General features: G+C 45.8%; 1 protein-coding gene across 3 annotated transcripts in view; it reads left to right on the top strand.

Moving 5' to 3' along the window:
- The window catches only part of CLEC16A (C-type lectin domain containing 16A), a 654,120-nt gene that overhangs the window by 448,148 nt on the left and 188,190 nt on the right, over positions 1-17,782 (top strand). For all 3 annotated transcript variants that reach the window (XM_078663155.1, XM_078663154.1, XM_078663156.1), the window contains exon 19: positions 3,052-3,203. In XM_078663155.1, coding sequence (XP_078519281.1) covers positions 3,052-3,203 — 152 coding nt within the window. The remainder of the gene's footprint in view (positions 1-3,051; positions 3,204-17,782) is intronic.

Genomic DNA, 17,782 nt, shown 5'->3' with positions numbered 1-17,782 from the left:
GTGGTGTTGCGTTGGTCGGCCGAGGCTCTCCACCTCGAGCTTCCTACGGTGGCAGTCAGGACTAACCTCCTGATAGAGGTGCTTCAGCCGGCAGCAAGCTCTTCGGAGCCCCTGCTGCCGTTCAATGAAGCCCTATTGGGAACCTGGTCCAGGCCCAATTCAGGGGCTCCTGTGGATAGGATGGTTGCCAGACAACACCACCCGGCCCCAGGCGACCCGACTTTCCTGTCCCAACACCCTGCCCCTGAGAGCTTGGTGGTCCAAGCCTCTATGTCCAAGGGCGCCTTCCCTACAGCTCCACATGATACTGAATCTAAGAAGCTGGACCAGCTTGGGACTGCAGTCGGTAAACACTGCATGTCTGTTGGGCCGTTATTCCCACTCTATGTGAACACGGTGGCGCAAGTGCTGCTTCAGTGCCCGGAGGAGGCACGGGCCATGCTCTCCCATGCTGTCTCAGAAGGGAGAGACGCAGCGAAGTTTAACATCTGCCGAAATACTGAGCAGAACGTTTGCCACGCCAGTAGCCCTTCGACGCTACACCTGGTTGCGTTCGACTGGGTTTTCCGGAGACGTCCAATCCACACTTATGGACATGCCCTTTGATGGGCCTCGCCTTTTCAGTAACAAGGCAGACCGCGCTAGAGCGCTTTAAGGCCTCTTGAGCTACGGGCAGGTCCTTGGGTCTCTCCACCACTCGCCCTGCCCAGTCTGCCTTTCTCCCCTTTCGTGGCTACAGAAGGGGTGCCCCACTACGTCCCGCCAAGAGGCATAGGTCGGTGGAGGCTGTTAAGTCCCAGCACGGCTGGGGAAGTGGAAACCACCCGTGTGGTTCTGGGGGCCCGCGAGTGGGCCAGTCCACCACAGCCCCCTCTGTACCCCCCTACAAACTCTCCTAGTCCGACCTTCCAGGGCCACCAAACGCCAGTGGGTGGCAGGATCCACCATCACCTCCCCCACTAGTGCACCATCACGTCGGACAGGTGGGTTCTGCAGATAGTCCGAATGGGCTATTACCTCCCCTTCGAGACTACCCCTTCTTCCATGCCACCTCAGTACCATTGCATGTCAGAGGATCACCTGGTCCTTCTCCAACAGGAATTTTCGGCCCTCTAGGCCAAGGGGGCCGTCGAGCACGTTCCTGTCTCAGAAGTAGGTTGTGGTTGTTATTCCCACTACTTTCTGGTGCCCAAGTAGGACAAAGGCCTACCTCCTATCTTGGATCTCAGGAACGTCAACCGCTTCCTCCTGAAGGAGAAGGTCAAAAAGTTGACGCTTTCTCAGCTGCCCTGGACCCTGGAGACTGGTTGGTAGCGTTGAACTTGCAGGACGCATATTTTCACTTCCCCGTCCTGCTGGCCCACCAGCGTTACCTGCGGTTTACGGTGGCCACAAGCACCTTCAGTTTACCGTGCTCCCCTTTGGCCTTACCAGCACCCCTCAGGTGTTCACGAAAGTGATGGCGGTGGTTGCAGCTCATCTATGCAGATCTGGGGTTCCAGTCTTCCCCTATCTCGATGACTGGTTGTTGATGACGGGCTCGCCCCAGGAAGTCGTCTTCCACCTCCAGACTACGGCCAACCACCTGCATTTGCTGGGGTTCTCCATCAACGTGCCGAAGTCGCACCTGATTCCCTCTCAGAAGCTCTTTTTCATCTCAGAGGTTCTGTACACAATGCAGTTTTGGGTCTATCCTCCTGAACAGCAAGTACGAAATATGCGGGCTATGATTCCGATCTTTCAGCTTCAACTGTCCTCTTTGACTATTAACTCTTAAGACTGCATTCCTGGTAGCCATCACATCTGCTAGAAGAGTGAGTGAGCTCCAGGCTCTTTCATCCAAGCCTCCTTTTCTGGCTGTACATCCAGACAATGTTGTCCTAAGAACTCGTCCATCCTTCCTTACCAAAGTGGTCACCTCCTTTCATATCGGACAGACCATCACTTTGCCCAACTTCTTTCTGCCTCTGCATCCTTCGAAAGAGAAAGAGAGGCTCCACCATGAACCTAAAACGTGCGCTTTCCTTCTATCTGAACCACACCAAACAGTTCCGGGTGGATGACCAGCTCTTTGTTGGCCACATGGGCACCAAGAAAGGCCGGGCCGTACACAGGCGGACCATCTCTAGATGAGTCGTTTTGTGTATTAAAGCCTGTTATTCTCTTGCTAAAAAGGAGCCTCCAGTGGGGCTGCATGCCCATTCCACCAGGGCGACAGCACTACTGCTTTGGGAAGAGGAGTCCCTCTGAACAACATCTGTCAGGCAGCTACGTGGGCATCGCTGCACACATTTACAAAACACTACTGCCTGGACAGCCAAGTCCGGAGAGGAGGCTTTTTTGGCTGTTCTGTTCTCCAGGACTTTCTGGTGTGATCTTGGTTCCCAGACACACCTCCGGGGTTGGTATTGCTGGGGTATCTATTCTAAGGTAAGGAATCTATAACTAACTGTTTCTTTCAGGTGAACAAGTTACTTACCTTCGATAACGATATATCTGTAAGAAACATATGTTAGTTATGGATTCCTTATCACCCCACCCATCCTCCCTGTTATGCAAACTGATTTCTAGGGTTAAGGACATCCTTTCAGGGCCCTAGTTTTGTGCACCAGTGGTCAGTGTCTTGCATGGGTCTGCATTCCTGGCAGGGAAAGTCGTGTACAGAACTGACGTCAGCGCTCGAGGGCGGCATCTAAGTAACTTCCGCGATGTCATCCCAGCGACTACGACGCCGCCGACGGAGGTGGAGTCGACCAACACAACCTACCGATGCATAGGGGTACGGCTAACGAAAAACCTTCTGGATACAGTCGGACGCCAAGGGGATATTCTAAGGTAAGGAATCAATAACTAACCTATGTTTCTTACAGATATATCGTTACCGAAGGTAAGTAACTTGTTCTTGAATTTTCTCTCATTGTAAGTCAAGCCACACCCCCCACCACCCCCACCCCACTGCTCTTACCCGCAGATTATGCCTAAGCCAGAGAGTGTACACCTTAAAGCTTTTCAGCAACACTTTACCTATATTTTCTTTACATTTTATTTCAGATAACAGTGATCTAATTGCATGCACTGTGATTACGAAAGATGGAGGTCAAGTTCAGCGCTTTCTGGCAGTGGATATATACCAAATGAGTTTGGTGGAACCAGATAACAAGCGGCTTGGTTGGGGAGTGGTGAAGTTTGCAGGTCTTCTGCAGGTAAGAAACTATACTTACAGCCCACCTCAGGGGGACTAATGAAAACATTAACTAGCCATAGGTTTTAACACTTTAGATTGCTTTATGTGAACACCATTAAGCGATTACGCAGTTGTTGGTTGCTTCAGTTGAATCTATTTGTAGATTGTGTGGTCATGATGTTACAAATATTTGCTCAGATTGATTGTGAACATGTTGAGAAATATTTTTAAGTGACATAATGCTTATTATTTAAAATATATTTTTTCTCTGTCTGGCAGATATTAGCAATCTAGATTTTGGGAGCATCACTACATTTTAAAAATGTCCTTTGTTTATTTAGGCCCTCTTATTCTTAAACTGTTTTCTAATGGAATTCCCGGTCTGTTTTATTTTTTTAATAATTGCAATTGACTTTTTTGAATGACTGCTATTAAAAAAGTATACTCACAGATAAGATGCTTAATATGATTATATTTCCTGCCCATTAGTTATTTCTGTGTCCTACTAATATTCATTGTTCATTGTGCACAGTTGATTTTACTTTTTTGTATATGAAAATTTGCAGATTTTCCACTAATCACTTCTCCACTGTCTCTGAAGGAATTGTATTTTTGCAGCGTGAATCTTTTCTGGATTCACATGGTGTGTATTATTCAGCCATGTAGTGGTTGGGTACGGAATTTTCAAATACAGTAGTAATCCCTTTTCTATTCATTTTTTTGTTGTTGGAGCGGCGGTTCCACCATGTGGTGTCTTAATCTGTATCCTCTTATATCCTACGCCCTCCACGGAAGCTTCCACTCGTGGTGGTACTCTTAAGATTCTTTTTTTCTGCAGTTGGGCTCGGATTGCTTTGCAGATGGCTCCCCAAGTCGGAAAAAGAGGGAAGTTCGGACAAAGAAATCAATGACATTCGGAAGAGGATCATCGAATAATGGTATCGGGAAAGATTCCTATTTTCAGGGGAGTTTTTCTGAGTCGTTAGAGGATGCCCAGACAGGGAGCTCCCCGTACCACATGATTGTGTAGACTCCATATCGATTCTGCTTGAAATGCCATCATATTAAATTCATGCAGAAAGACCAACATTAGATGTGTAACCTCTGTCTTCCACCGACCATTGAAAAGACAAAGCCTGCGCAGGGTTCAAGTCGATGACATTGAAGGCAAGAGAGAAACTGAGACAAGTGCTCTGTGTCATGCAGAGACAGAGGCAAACCCCATCCTTAAGACACTTGGGTCTGTCGAGCGATGATGACAAAAACATCACAGAAGGTGCCAAGGAAGAAGCTTCAGACGCTGACCTAAGAATCATCAAGGTCGAAGGAGAATCACTGAAAACCAAAGAAAAGAGACCACAATTAACACATAAACATAAACTGTTGGTCAGAGTCTCAAAAATCAGTTTCAAAAGTACAAAAGGGAGCCTTGACGCCCAAAAAATGGGTGAGAGAAGGCAGACTTAGAGACACAATTATGGACTGTCTACTGCAGTGAAAGATGTTAGAAGTCGAGATGTTCGATGAAAAAGAAAGAGGTTAGGAAGAGCAGAAGAGATCAATGATCGACACATCGTCAAAAGACTCCTTGACGTCGAAAATAAAACTGGCTTTAACGTTCAACCCTGAGGAACTCTCGACAGAAATCGAGAGGAAGAAGAGGCGACTCGAGGCAGAGATGTCCGCTTCGACCCAAAAAAAGAAAAATGTTGACGCTTCTCTTAGGGAATTCCGAATTCCACAAAAAGCTTTGACGTCGAAAGAGCAAGGCAAAATGGAGGTCAAGGAACTGGACCCTTCCATTACACCAGAGCCTCACGAAGAAGAGGAGGAATCCTTCTATGAAAAGGAGGGCCAAGAAGACTTGGGAATGTTCCAGGGATCAGAGGATTCTGAATATGCGGAGATACAATGTCATGAACTTGAAACAGATTCCCTTGAAGAAGGTATTGATTGTTACCTGTCGAGGCCTTTGCCTCAGGATGATATCGCTATGTACAGCCAGATGATAAAGAAGGGCTGGTGGTAAATATGGAGTTCAACTTGAAGAAGAGAAGACACAGCCATGTTTCCTCCTAGAGACTCTAATCCCATCACAGACTAGGAACCAATTCCTGCCAGTGCCACCCATTGTTCTGGACCTGGAACGAGAAGCTTTCTAAGAGCCAGCTACATGCAGGGCATTGACACTGAGGGCTAAGAAAAAGTATTCACACTCCTCAAACGACTCTCCATACATAAAGGGAACAGTGCTGGCAGACTCCGTCGTTACTTCCACGACAAGGAAGAGAGCCAATATTCCAAACAATGTCCGGGCCACCCCCAGACAAAGAAAGTAAGAAGATGGAACTGATGGGCAGGAATATTTGAAAGGAGTGCAGCCAATCAATGGCAAATAGCGAAATTCAATGCCCTCCTTATCAGGCATGCCTACCAGCATTGGGAGTAAATGGCAGAACTCATGAGGCACCTATCAGACCAATACAAAACAAGCATTTACAATGCAATTGTTTCGCCTTTGGAAAAGTTAGAGCTATTGTCAAAATTTGTATTTATGTGTTGGTTTTGTCATTTACATTGCCATTAGCTTAATCTCTCGCAATGTGAGACCTATTGTACCCTACGGACGAGCTCAGCAGACAGCAATTACTATCACACACACACACACACACCCCCAGAGCCACACACACACCCAGAGCCACACACACACACCCAGAGTCCCACACACACCCAGAGCCCCCACCCCACACACACACCCAGAGCCCCCCCACACACACACACCCAGAGCCCCCCCCACACACACACACAGAGCCCCCCCACACACACACACCCAGAGCCCCACACACACCCACCCAGAGTCCCACACACACACACACACCCAGAGCCCCCCCACACACACACACACCCAGAGCCCCCCCACACACACACACAGCCCCCACACACACACCCAGAGCCCCCCCCACACACACACACACCCAGAGCCCCCCCCACACACACACACACCCAGAGCCCCCCACATACACACACACACCCAGAGCCCCCCACACACACACACACACACCCAGAGCCCCCCACACACACACACACACCCAGAGCCCCACACACACACACCCACCCAGAGCCCCACACACACACACCCACCCAGAGCCCCACACACACACACACCCACCCAGAGCCACACACACCCACCCAGAGCCACACACACCCACCCAGAGCCACACACACCCACCCAGAGCCCCACACACACACACACACACACACACGCCAGGCGAAACCTAAAAAGTATAACAAATGAAAATGCAGAAGGAATAGGCAATATACAAAATGTACAACCTCTTTTTACAAACTACTGTAGCAGAGCCACAACAGTGCTAACCTGAACATTGTAAAAAAAAGTGCAGTCTATTCTACGGACTGAAAATCACTTTAAATGCTTTCGACTGTCTCATGGAAAGAATCATAGCACCTTTACACGTGAATTGGAGGTTATACAGGACGCACCTAACTAGGAAGCACCAGAGGGTTTATGGTTATGAGTAGAGCAAGGCTCAAGAATGAGTGCAAAAAAGTTGGTGGCAAGGTGGAGGGAGTTCGGTGAGAGGTTGCAGAAATCAGCAACGTGACGAGAAATACATGAGCCTACTCCATGTTTGAGGAAATAAGATTCTTAGTCCGTGTTGGATCAAACCTTTAAGTGGGTACTTGCACACTCAACGGCATGGGATACGTCTGCCGCGACAGGGGACGCGAGTTTCCAACCACGGGTGTAAGTGTCAGACACCGAGTTCTGCATTTAGCCCACACTAACACTGCTGCTACCAAACTGGCGTCACGGGCATCTTTAAACATTTTCCATCCAAAGTTATGCAAAGAAGTGAGCAGTCTCCCTACATCGAGAGAGACACAACATTGACTAAACCAAGCAAAGGTGCCATGCACAACTACACAAAGGTGCACACCCTGACGTTCCCTACACAAAGCCCACATACTCACAAAGCAAAAGTGACACACATAAACCGGCCTACCCCGCATCGAGACAAAATACAGACTACAAAAAGCAAATGTGGCATGCACGTACATACCAACATTACCCACATACGAACTACACACACCGCACAGAAAGCAAATGTGGCATGCACGTATATACCAACATTACCCACATACGAACTACACACACAGCATAGAAGCAAATGCGACATCACATACCTCACATAGAAAACGCTCCACACTCTGTGCAGGCTCTCAGCCGGCGCACATCCTCCGCCTGCAGCGCTAGCAGAGCTCGCACTGGCCTCGCGGCGCTGGGGACACCTGGCAGCGCTAGTAATGCTGCGCGGCACTTCTGCGGTGCTGGCCTCCCGTGCTGCACTTAACCGAAAGGGGGAAAAGTAGAAAAGGACCCGACCTCGCAGGCACGTAAAAACTGCACGAATGTGGAAATACAGTTTTATTAGCCTCAGACCCGTGTTTTTTAACAGCATAGGAGCTGAACCAGCAGAGGAAAGAAAGCGGACAGGGTGAAATATATAAATGGAATGCCCTCCTACTGCATGAGGTTTAGAATGTTTATTGATTGCGAATATTCAGTGGCCACGCTTACAAGAAGAGAGCTGTCACTTCATTTCTGAAAGAAAAAAAACAGGCGACTGGTATGCTGCATGCACTATAATTACGTCCTGGGTATAAGAATCCCATACAATGTAACATGAGCCAGCAATACCAGCTGTCAATTTCAGTGATAGTGATTTCGCTGCCCCCTGGAAAGTGATGCGCCTTTTAGGAGATAACATTATCATACTTTTAGCATGAACCTCGCCACATGCACTGGTTCCGCTGCTGGAACTGGCACAGGTAAACATTCTGCAGAGAAACAGAAAACCTAATTAATTAGGTTAATTCATAATTGAGTCTGTGCACATTTTCCAAATGTTTCAGGAAAATTCAGAAGGTTAATAGATGCAGGATTGGGGCACACTGTGAAACCTTCGCCTATGTCAGCTGAAACAAGCATTGGTTAATGTATTAGCGTTCGACTATGAGATTAATAAGAAAAACACATCATGCAGCTGCTCACACAGTATTCAACAGGTAGCAATCAGCAGTTAGACATACCGTCGGAAACATGTCTCCGTGGTTCGCAGGGACGGTGGGCAGTGGCGTGGGAGGTTTCAGCATAGCGCGGGCGGCACACGGACAGCGGGAGGGGGGCGGGAACAGGCAAACGGACGGGGGCGGGGAGGCAAACGGACAGCGGGAGGGGGGGGCGGGAACAGGCAAACGGACAGCGGGAGGGGGGGCGGGAACGGGCACAAGAAGGCAAGAAAAATAAAACAGCACTCACCTGGACATCTTCCGGCGGCAAATGATCAAAACATGGCGTCCCAAAAAAAAAAGTAACATCCGCCCACCGCCGCATGACGTGCTAAAAGGGGCAGGATGAGAAAAGCATCGCCGGAACGCCCACGAATCGCCTCGGACCATGACTGACAGATCTCACTTCCAATGGCTAGCCTCCATTTATGGAGCTAGCCAATGGAAGTGAGAGGCGTGACAAAGGCACCATACTCTTCTCAAAAGTTTTCGCCTGCGCGAAACGCTGCTGTGCAGCTTTCGACAGGCGAAACCTAAAAAGACCTGCAAGCCTAGCTGAAGAAGGCAAGAACATTGCTAACACATGCTAATATCAGCATTAGATGCAGCAGGCACCGTAAGTCGCCAAATGATGGCCGGAATAACATAAAGACTTCACTCTTGGCTACGAACCTCCGGTTTCAAACCAGAGGTGCATAAATATACCTTTCAATGGCAAACAGCTGTTTGGAGGCACAGTGGATGAAACTCTGTAAACTGCTCAGAAAAGATAATGAGACGGCAAACTCCATGGGGGCATTGCACTTTGGGGGTAACATGAAGAGAGCTATTACATCATCATACAGACCTACAGGAAGAGGTAGTTTCCCTAGTAGCATATCTCATCAGGGTTTCCATAGTAGTAGCCAATCACCAGCACCTTCACCGCACTAGCAATATCAACTTCAAGGGGGCCAGTCCTTTAGGGGATGATGTCATGGAAGGAGCCAGCCTCACAGGGGAGGTATAACCCCCACAAATAAGTTACTTGGAAAACAGAGGGAAAACTCTCTCGCACACAACCCCAGTGGGAGGCAGAATAAAAGACTTCCTTCAGGAGTGGAGGAAGACAACTTCAGACAATTGGGTACTACAAATCAGAACATTGGGATATTGGATAGAACTGGCCAAGACAACCCCAGTTAGGGGACCAATGAAAAGGGTGCATTCAGACGAGGAAACGTCACGTCTTCTCAAGGAAGTAGAGGAATTGCTGTCAAAAAGGACATTTAAAAAGGTGCCCAGAGATGAGAGCACTAAAGGAAATTACTCAGCATATTTTCTAATCCCAAAGGTAGACGGATCTCTACGACCTGTTCTAGACCTCAGATTCATAAACAAGTTTATAAAGACACAAAGATTAAAAATGACAACTTTTCAGAAAGTCATATCACTGTTGCAAAAGGGGATTACATAGCAACTATAGATCTAAAAGATGCCTATTTACACATCCCAATGAATCCAAGAAGTATTTGCGATTCGTGGTGAACAAGATTCGTTATCAGTTTTGGTGTCGGCCTTTGGGATACAATCATCTCCATGAGTGTTTAGAAAGTGTCTAGCAGCAGTAGCGGCACACTTGATGAGACAGAGGATTTATGTTTATCTCTACCTGGCTGCTTGGTTAGTAAGGGTAAACTCCTTTAGCAAATGCAAGGCACATATACAGGAGGTGAAGAGAACTCTTCACCCTGGATTCTGTATATTTATAGAAAAATCATCACCAAATCCACAACAGAAAAACTGTTCTTAGGAGCAAGAATCAATTCAATAATAGGGAAGGTATATCCCAGTAAAAAGAGAGCAGTGTCGCTACTTCAAGAAACTCACCGCTACCAGAAGGGGCAAGCTCTGACCGTGAGGAATGTGGGGAAAATGTTAGAGATGACCTCAAGCATCCCTCTGATTCCAGATGCAAGATTACGTATGAGACTAATTCAGGAATTGCTTCAGAACCAATAGTCACAAGCGGCAGGGAGTTGGGAAGATCTAGAGGTTGGCTCGCAAACATTTAGGAGGAAATGGCCTGGTGCAAAAGATCACATATAATAGAAGGAAGGAAATGTGCACAACCAACTTCAACAGTAATCCTAACTGTAGATGCCCAACATATTGGTTGGGGAGCTCAGATGGGCTCGCTCTTTTAGGTCAGAGGTGTTTAGAAGGAACAAGATGCGCTCCAACAAATCTATGTCTTAGAACTGAAGACAGTGTTCCAAGCCTTAAAAGCCTTTCAGAAAGAAGCCGTTGGGAAGTATACCACTACAATGTTTTACATCAACAAACAGGGGGAGGGGGACTCAATCCTTTGCCCTGTCAACGATTGCCCAGAAAGTAGGCAGGGCAGAGACTAGTAGATCTAACAGCAGTTCATCTACCAGGGAAAGTCCATGTAGAAGCAGACAGATTGCGCACACAGGCATCAAGCTCCCACGAAGCGGTACTCAAACAGGTATTTAGGAGATTGGGAACTTTAGAGGTAGGCTTATTCGCAACTCCAACAAATACAAAATGCCAAAACTTTGTGTCCAGACAGCCACGCCACCCATCCCTGGGGAATGCTCGGAGGATAAACTGCAAAACACACAAGGTGATGGACGGAATGTTGCACATTGGCAAAACATTCACCCCCAGTCACAGATCTGGGTTTAATCCATCTTTATTTTGCTGACCACACCACCCCAGTTCAGACATGGCCATATACAAATCAGTCTTGGCCCTGTGCCTCATGGGAACAGTCCAGCCCGAACTGCCAAGCCATGTCTTCCCTGGACCGGAATCAAGCATACTAGGACCGGTTTCTGGCTATCGGCCATCATCAGCCAGGATAGCTTGACTCCAGTGGCGTAGTGAGCATGGGACCCATGTCTGGGCATACCCTTCCCACATAAGGCCAACAGCAAAACACACAAGGTGATGGACGGAATGTTGCACCTTGGCAAAACATTCACCCCAGTCACAGATCTGGGTTTAATCCATCTTTATTTTGCTCACCACGCCACCCCAGTTCAGACATGGCCATATGCAAATCAGTCTTGACACTGTGCCTCATGGGAACAGTCCAGCCCGAACTGCCAAGTTACGTCTTCCCTGGACCGAAATCAAGCATCCTAGGACCGTTTTCTGGCGGAGGATAAACTCGTCAGGGATATTTGCATATGTTTTTCCCCCCGATACCACTGTTACAGAGTCATCAACAAATGCAAAATTATACTAATACTAATCTCCCCACAGTGAGCGAGATAAACATGGTTTTCAGAACTAATAGAAATGGCACAGGGCTACATTCTGATATTATCAAAACAACAAGACCTACTGTCAATGGAAGGCGAGATAGTTCTTCACTGAGAACCAGAGTCTTTCAGTCTATTGGTGTGGCTCGTGAAGACTTTGAATGTGGACATCTAGACCTCCCGGAGAACATAACGGCCATTCTAACAGAAGCAAGAAGTATAGCTGGTAGGCCGCGGGGCTCCCCGGCTCCAGAGGAACCGCAGGGGCAGAGCCCCTGTCCCCCTCGTGCGCCCCTGGGGAGCGACGGGGGGACGTCGGAGAGCGCACACGCTTCTTAGACTACTTTTTATGGCGTCTCTTACCGGAATCTGAAGGTGGAAACTTAGAGCCTGAGGAGCGACGGCTCCGGTCCCACGAGCGGTCCTGTGAACGGCCCCTAGACCCGGAGCGGCGGTGCGAGAAGTGCCAGACCTACAGCAACTTCCGGCGCCGCTCCCGCAAGGGCTTCGGGGCCATGGCTCAACAGTCTCGACAGTCCCGGGAGTCATGATCGGTGTCCAGGCAGTGGAGGCACACATCGTGGGGGTCTGCCACCGACATGTTACGGTGGCACGACCCACAAGGCTTAAATCCGGGCATCCCTACGTGCACCAGGAGACAAGAAGGGAAGGCAAAAAGTAGTATAAAATGACTGAGGTACGTGCTCAATCCGGATCTGTGCTTTCGGCGCGGGAAAAGAAAGAACTGACGTCAGCGCGCATGGGTGGCGCCTAAGTAGTCTCTATGACGTCATCTCGGCGCTCACCACACCAGTGGCGGACGCAGAGCCGCACGACGCCACTTATCGACGTGCAGGGGTACTGCTAAGCAAAACTTTCCGGATACAGTCTGACGCCTAGGGAATATTCTAAGGTAAGGAATCTATCACTAACGTGTCTCTTTCAGATGTACTGTATTGAGAAGACAACAACAAGCAGGATAACAAAGCAACTGTTTGTTTCCTTTGCAGATAACAATATGGGAGAGCCAGTAACTAAGGGCACTATTGCTAGATGGATTTCAGAAATGATCCAACTTTTTCACACAAGTGCAGGCCTGCAACTAAACTGTACACCAAAGGCACACTCAATAAGGAAAAAATGAGTAACCATTGCCTTTCACTGCCCTTACAGGACATCTATATGGCAGCTACTTAGTCATCAGTACACACGTTTACAAAACACTACGAAGCAAACACAAGGAGATGATGGACGGAGCGCTGAAACTTTTTACACACTCACCCCAGTCACAGATCTGGGTTGAATCCATCATCGTTCTTTAGCTCACTTCGTCACCCCAGTTAGACAAAGCTGTGTGCAAATCAGTCTTGATGCTGTGCCTCATGGGAACAGTCCAGCACGAACTGCCAAGCCATGTTTTCCCTGGACCGGAAACAAGCATTCTGGGACTGGTTTTGGGGTAACACCTCTCATCAGCCAGACTAGCTTGAAATCCACGGTCAAAGTGAGCAAGGGACCCACGTCTGGGCATACCCTGCCAACTTAGGGCGAACAAAGCAAACACAAGGTGATGATGGTCGGAGTGCTGAACCTTTTCAGACAATCACCCCCAGTCACAGATCTGGGTTTTATCCATCATCGTTCTTTAGGTCACTTTGCCACCCCAGTTCAGACAAAGCTATATGCAAATCAGTCTTGACCCTGTGCCTCATGGGAACAGTCCATCCCTAACTGCCAAGCCATGTCTTCCCTGGACCGGAAACAAGCATTCTGGGACTGATTTCGGGGTAACACCCCTCATCAGCCAGACTAGCTTGAATCCAGTGGCAAAGTGAGCAAGGGGCCCACATCTGGGCATACCCTGCCAACTTAGAGCGAACAAAGTAAACACAACAATTACAAAAGAAGATAGTGATTTTTTGGGAATTATTTCCACCCCTGATGGTTCACTAGTTTAGAATCACAGGATGTTAGTGTTACACAGGATGTTATGTGATGGGTACTATAGTGGACATCATGTAGAGTTATGCATCAATTATAAATGAAAACTAATGGGAGTCTATTCTTGGGGCACCTGTTGTAGCTACAAAAATTACTCCATGCGGGTTAATCACATCAAAAGAATGAAAGCACAACATACTACAAAGCAAGTGGACGAAATCAAGACTTAAAAGGAAAAAAACACACTATGCCACTATAACAGAGCCTACAAGAGAGCCATCAAAACCACAAAAAGGCAACACTATTCCACACACATAACAAAAGTCAGCTGCCAACCCAAAGAACTAAAACATACTAGTAGAAAATCTGCAATTCAACATACCGAAACACAGAAATATAGTTGCAAAAAGATAGAAAATTACCTTGAGATCACTGACAGCACCATGCCAAAACATACAAGGAGACACAATAATCTTCCACCACTACATACATTATTGCCCTTTAAAAAAAGATTTCAACTGTATCATCCCAAGCAGACCATCAGGATCACCTCCAGACCTGGCACCTCCAAACATCTTTAAAGATATCCTTCGCACAACTTGTGCAGGGGAGGTACCCAGATGCTCACTTAACAAGTCTCTACCACTAGGTTCATTCCCACCTTAGCTGAAAACATCCCACGTTAGACCCATTCTCAAGAAGAAAAACCTCCACTTGGAAAAATATATGAAATAGCAGTGTTTACCCAGCTTTTCTTTTTTTACAGACAATGACTTAATGCCAGACCAACAGTCCGGCTTCAGACCAGGCAGAGGCACAGAGTCAGCGACCATATGCATTTGGGGTGGACAAGAACCGATTGGCCACCCTATTGCTTCTAAATTTACCAGCTGCATTTGACACTGTGCACCATCGCATGTTACAACAAAGTCTCTAATATCTTGGACTGTTTGAAAATAATCTAAAATGCATTGCTTTTTAACTCTGAGACTTACAGTGTAGTTTACCTACCGCTTTTCACATTAGCGTCTCTAACCCAACATTGTGACAGTCGTCAAGGGTGCGCATATCCCCTCTATTATTTAGCATCTTACTTCTTACCAAACCTAATTAAATCATTCAACCCCACCTGTTACAGCTATGCAGATGACATCCGAATCATTCTAAAAATGGATGACCTGGAAGACTTCTAAAACTCAAAAATTGATGACTATCTTTGCACCATAAACACATGAATAATGAATGTCCGTCTAAAGCTCAACACCACAAACACAGAGCTCATGACCTGCAACATTGGCAAAAATACTAGTATACTGCCAAATAGCCAAGCGAATGGAAGGTGTTTCCAACATCAAAATAAGTCAGAAACTTAATGGTAACCAGGAAAGAAAATTATTTTTCATAGTGATGAAGCCACTTCTCGGGACGTTCCCTGCAAATTGTTCTCTTAGAAGTGCACTTACACTTCTATTTGACAGAAGTATACTTGCATGTCTTCAGAGTGGAAACATGCACTGTTAGTGGTATGCGAAAACCAGCAAACATGTGGGTGTTTACCGCTTTTACACGGTTCCCCACCCAAAAACACACCTAGTCCCAATCATAATGCTAAACATGCACTTCTATCACATTATACACTGGTTATGTATGGTTCCCCAGTTGAAAATGCATTTTCCAAACGTAACATTCCAATCATCATCCTCTGAATTAATTTATGCTTGCAAAAGTTTTTTATGCACCACTGTTAAACTTATTTGAGAAAATGATTTGTGAATCAGGTCTTTGGCACACCAGTTAAAGTTCACCTAAAACCATATCTAGATGTTGATATTATTAATTACTGCTAAGAACAAATGTTATAACAAAGAAAAGGCTAACTAATGAACCAGTCATAAAGGAGACTTTTATCCAAGGTACTTCTTCGACTCATAAAGGAGACATTTATTCAAAGTACTTATGAATCATGGTTTTAGAAAGAAAGGTAGACGTGGCTTCTTAAGGAAGTTGGTGGATGCAGTAGGTTCCAAACCATGAGGTCAACAGAAAGAGATCAAATGTGGTAATGTTGCGGAAATAGGAAGTAAAATTTGGACAGAAGGCTGAGAATCACCAAAGCACCAATATGTTTTTACATTTAAACACAACTTCGATTTTTGGACCTTTGTTTATTGACTTTTTGCTGTTACTCTTTAATGTTTTTTTCTTTCTGACATGGATTTTGGTTAATGTGGCTGCTAGTGAATAAAGATCTGTTGGTGCCCAATAAAACAGTCAGTCATTGTGATGCTAGTAGTTTGCATTATCACTTTGTAAAAGGAGTCTACATTACATCCTCACACGTCTTGAGACAGCCTACCTAGCAGGACCTGAGCAGTTTGAGTATTAAGTAATTGAGATGTTAATATTGGATGAAGCGAGTAATGGATCCAGAAGAAATGGATATCACAGTTGTAGTAGTCAGAGTGTCTTGGCAACTAATTGAGTGTTTGGTCTTGCCAATTGTACCTTTGCAGTGATAATTATTCTGAACAAAGGGAAAGATTGTTGTGTTCAAAGCTGATTCTTAGGTCCGTTGTCACTTGCTTTGGCTTAGAATATAGTCTTTGGTTAAAAAACAAGATTATTGAACATTTTAAAAATTTGCTAACAAATCTCCAAAATATTGTGCCCAGTTGCTCTGAAATTGAAGATGACTCTTATTATAGCATACACAGCAGTAGCTGCCAAGTTCAGTCGGTCTGTATCATGGAATTATTTCCAGTCTGTTCTCTAGTCTTTGAAAAAAGGCACAAATAAACTTGTTTCAGTAAAAGTGAAAAAAAGGTTTTTTCATTTCAGTTACATAAAACTATACATAATTTGTAGCAGTGGAGGATAGGTATAACCAGGCACCTACGTTTCTCCCACCTTTGTGGGGTTTGTCAAAGTGTAATGTTCATTCACTTAAGACAAATACATGCTCCCTTAGTCCTGTTCAAACCAGGTTTCCATTTACTGCTAGGTTCTCCAGCGGCCTGATATAATCCTGAGAAGCACTTACTCATTAATTAAACGTCCACAATTGTTTGATGATAATTGCACAAGTAACTGATGGCAATACCCTTCTGACCTGCTCTTCATACATCATAAATCTTGCTATTTTATGCACGATTATTTAGCATTGTGAAATCGATGTGGTATTGTCCTTAGTTCTTATGAAGACGTTGTTGTATTTACTTCCAGAATAAAATATATTACAATTACATTCTGCAATCAAATTGAGCACACTTGTCAGACATTCTTCCCCTCACAGATTTTTTTCCTTCTCGATATTCATAACAAAAAGATTTAGTAAGGTCCGCTAAAAATGATGTATATATTTGTCCTAACAAATGGTCCTCTGTTAAAAGTATATAGCATGTACCTGTTTGTTGTATGACAAGTTAGGGCACATCCTCCATTCATCGACTCCAAATAATGAATATGATTGTTTGTTCTTTCTGAAATCATCTGCTGCCTTTTGACATTTGTTGGGAGCATGCTTCCTGAACTAAAAATCTTACATGAAATACAATACTGTAGTGAGAATTGGAAACTTCAGATGACAGCTACAGTATGTTTTGAGCCACCTCAACAGCTTCCCTTGCATCATCTTCCAGTGGAATGAGAACCTTTACATAGAGGTAGTTCTTGTAACTTCTGGAGGGCCACTTAGTTAAGGTCTGTAAATATGTCATGTACAGTTGATGTTGATAAGAGGTCTGCCATCCCTGCTAGTTTCTTCGCAGATATAATCTGCAGATATTATTAAAGTGTTGTGAGAACAACACTTAATTACAACCTAAATATTCCTTTGTTTGTGGTGGTACAAAAAGCTTCTTGAATTTATCACAAACTCTTTACTATGTGGCCATTCCAAGCAAACCTTCAAAGATGCTTCTTGCGAGATCTCTCCAAATCTGAAATCATCCCAACTTTCCAGTGTGAGGAAGGGCTACACTTGCTTTAAAAGTTTAGTGAAGTACGAGAATGCAACTAAAGGGCCAAAAGCATAAATAAAATGTGAAAATTCCGTCCTTTTCATCACCTTAAAGATAAAGAAATGATCTGGTAGAGACTACCGTTCACCGATTCCTAAACTTAGAATATTCCCCAGACTGGACCCGGAAGTTATCCTGCAGTGCCCTTGTGCGCTAGTAGGTGGCGGTGTTTGGCTCCATTTTGTCCATGCTTGAAGTGATGTGTGCTATGCCTATATAGGCACAATCCCAGCGTACTGAAGTCAGTCCTTTTCGCACCTGTTCGGGCTGGACTG

The sequence above is a fragment of the Lissotriton helveticus genome, chromosome 10, assembly GCF_964261635.1.
Source record: "Lissotriton helveticus chromosome 10, aLisHel1.1, whole genome shotgun sequence".
In the NCBI taxonomy this organism is placed as follows: Eukaryota; Metazoa; Chordata; class Amphibia; order Caudata; family Salamandridae; genus Lissotriton; species Lissotriton helveticus.
The sequence above is the reverse complement of the archived record's forward strand: the minus strand, read 5'-3'. Positions and strand labels throughout refer to the sequence as shown.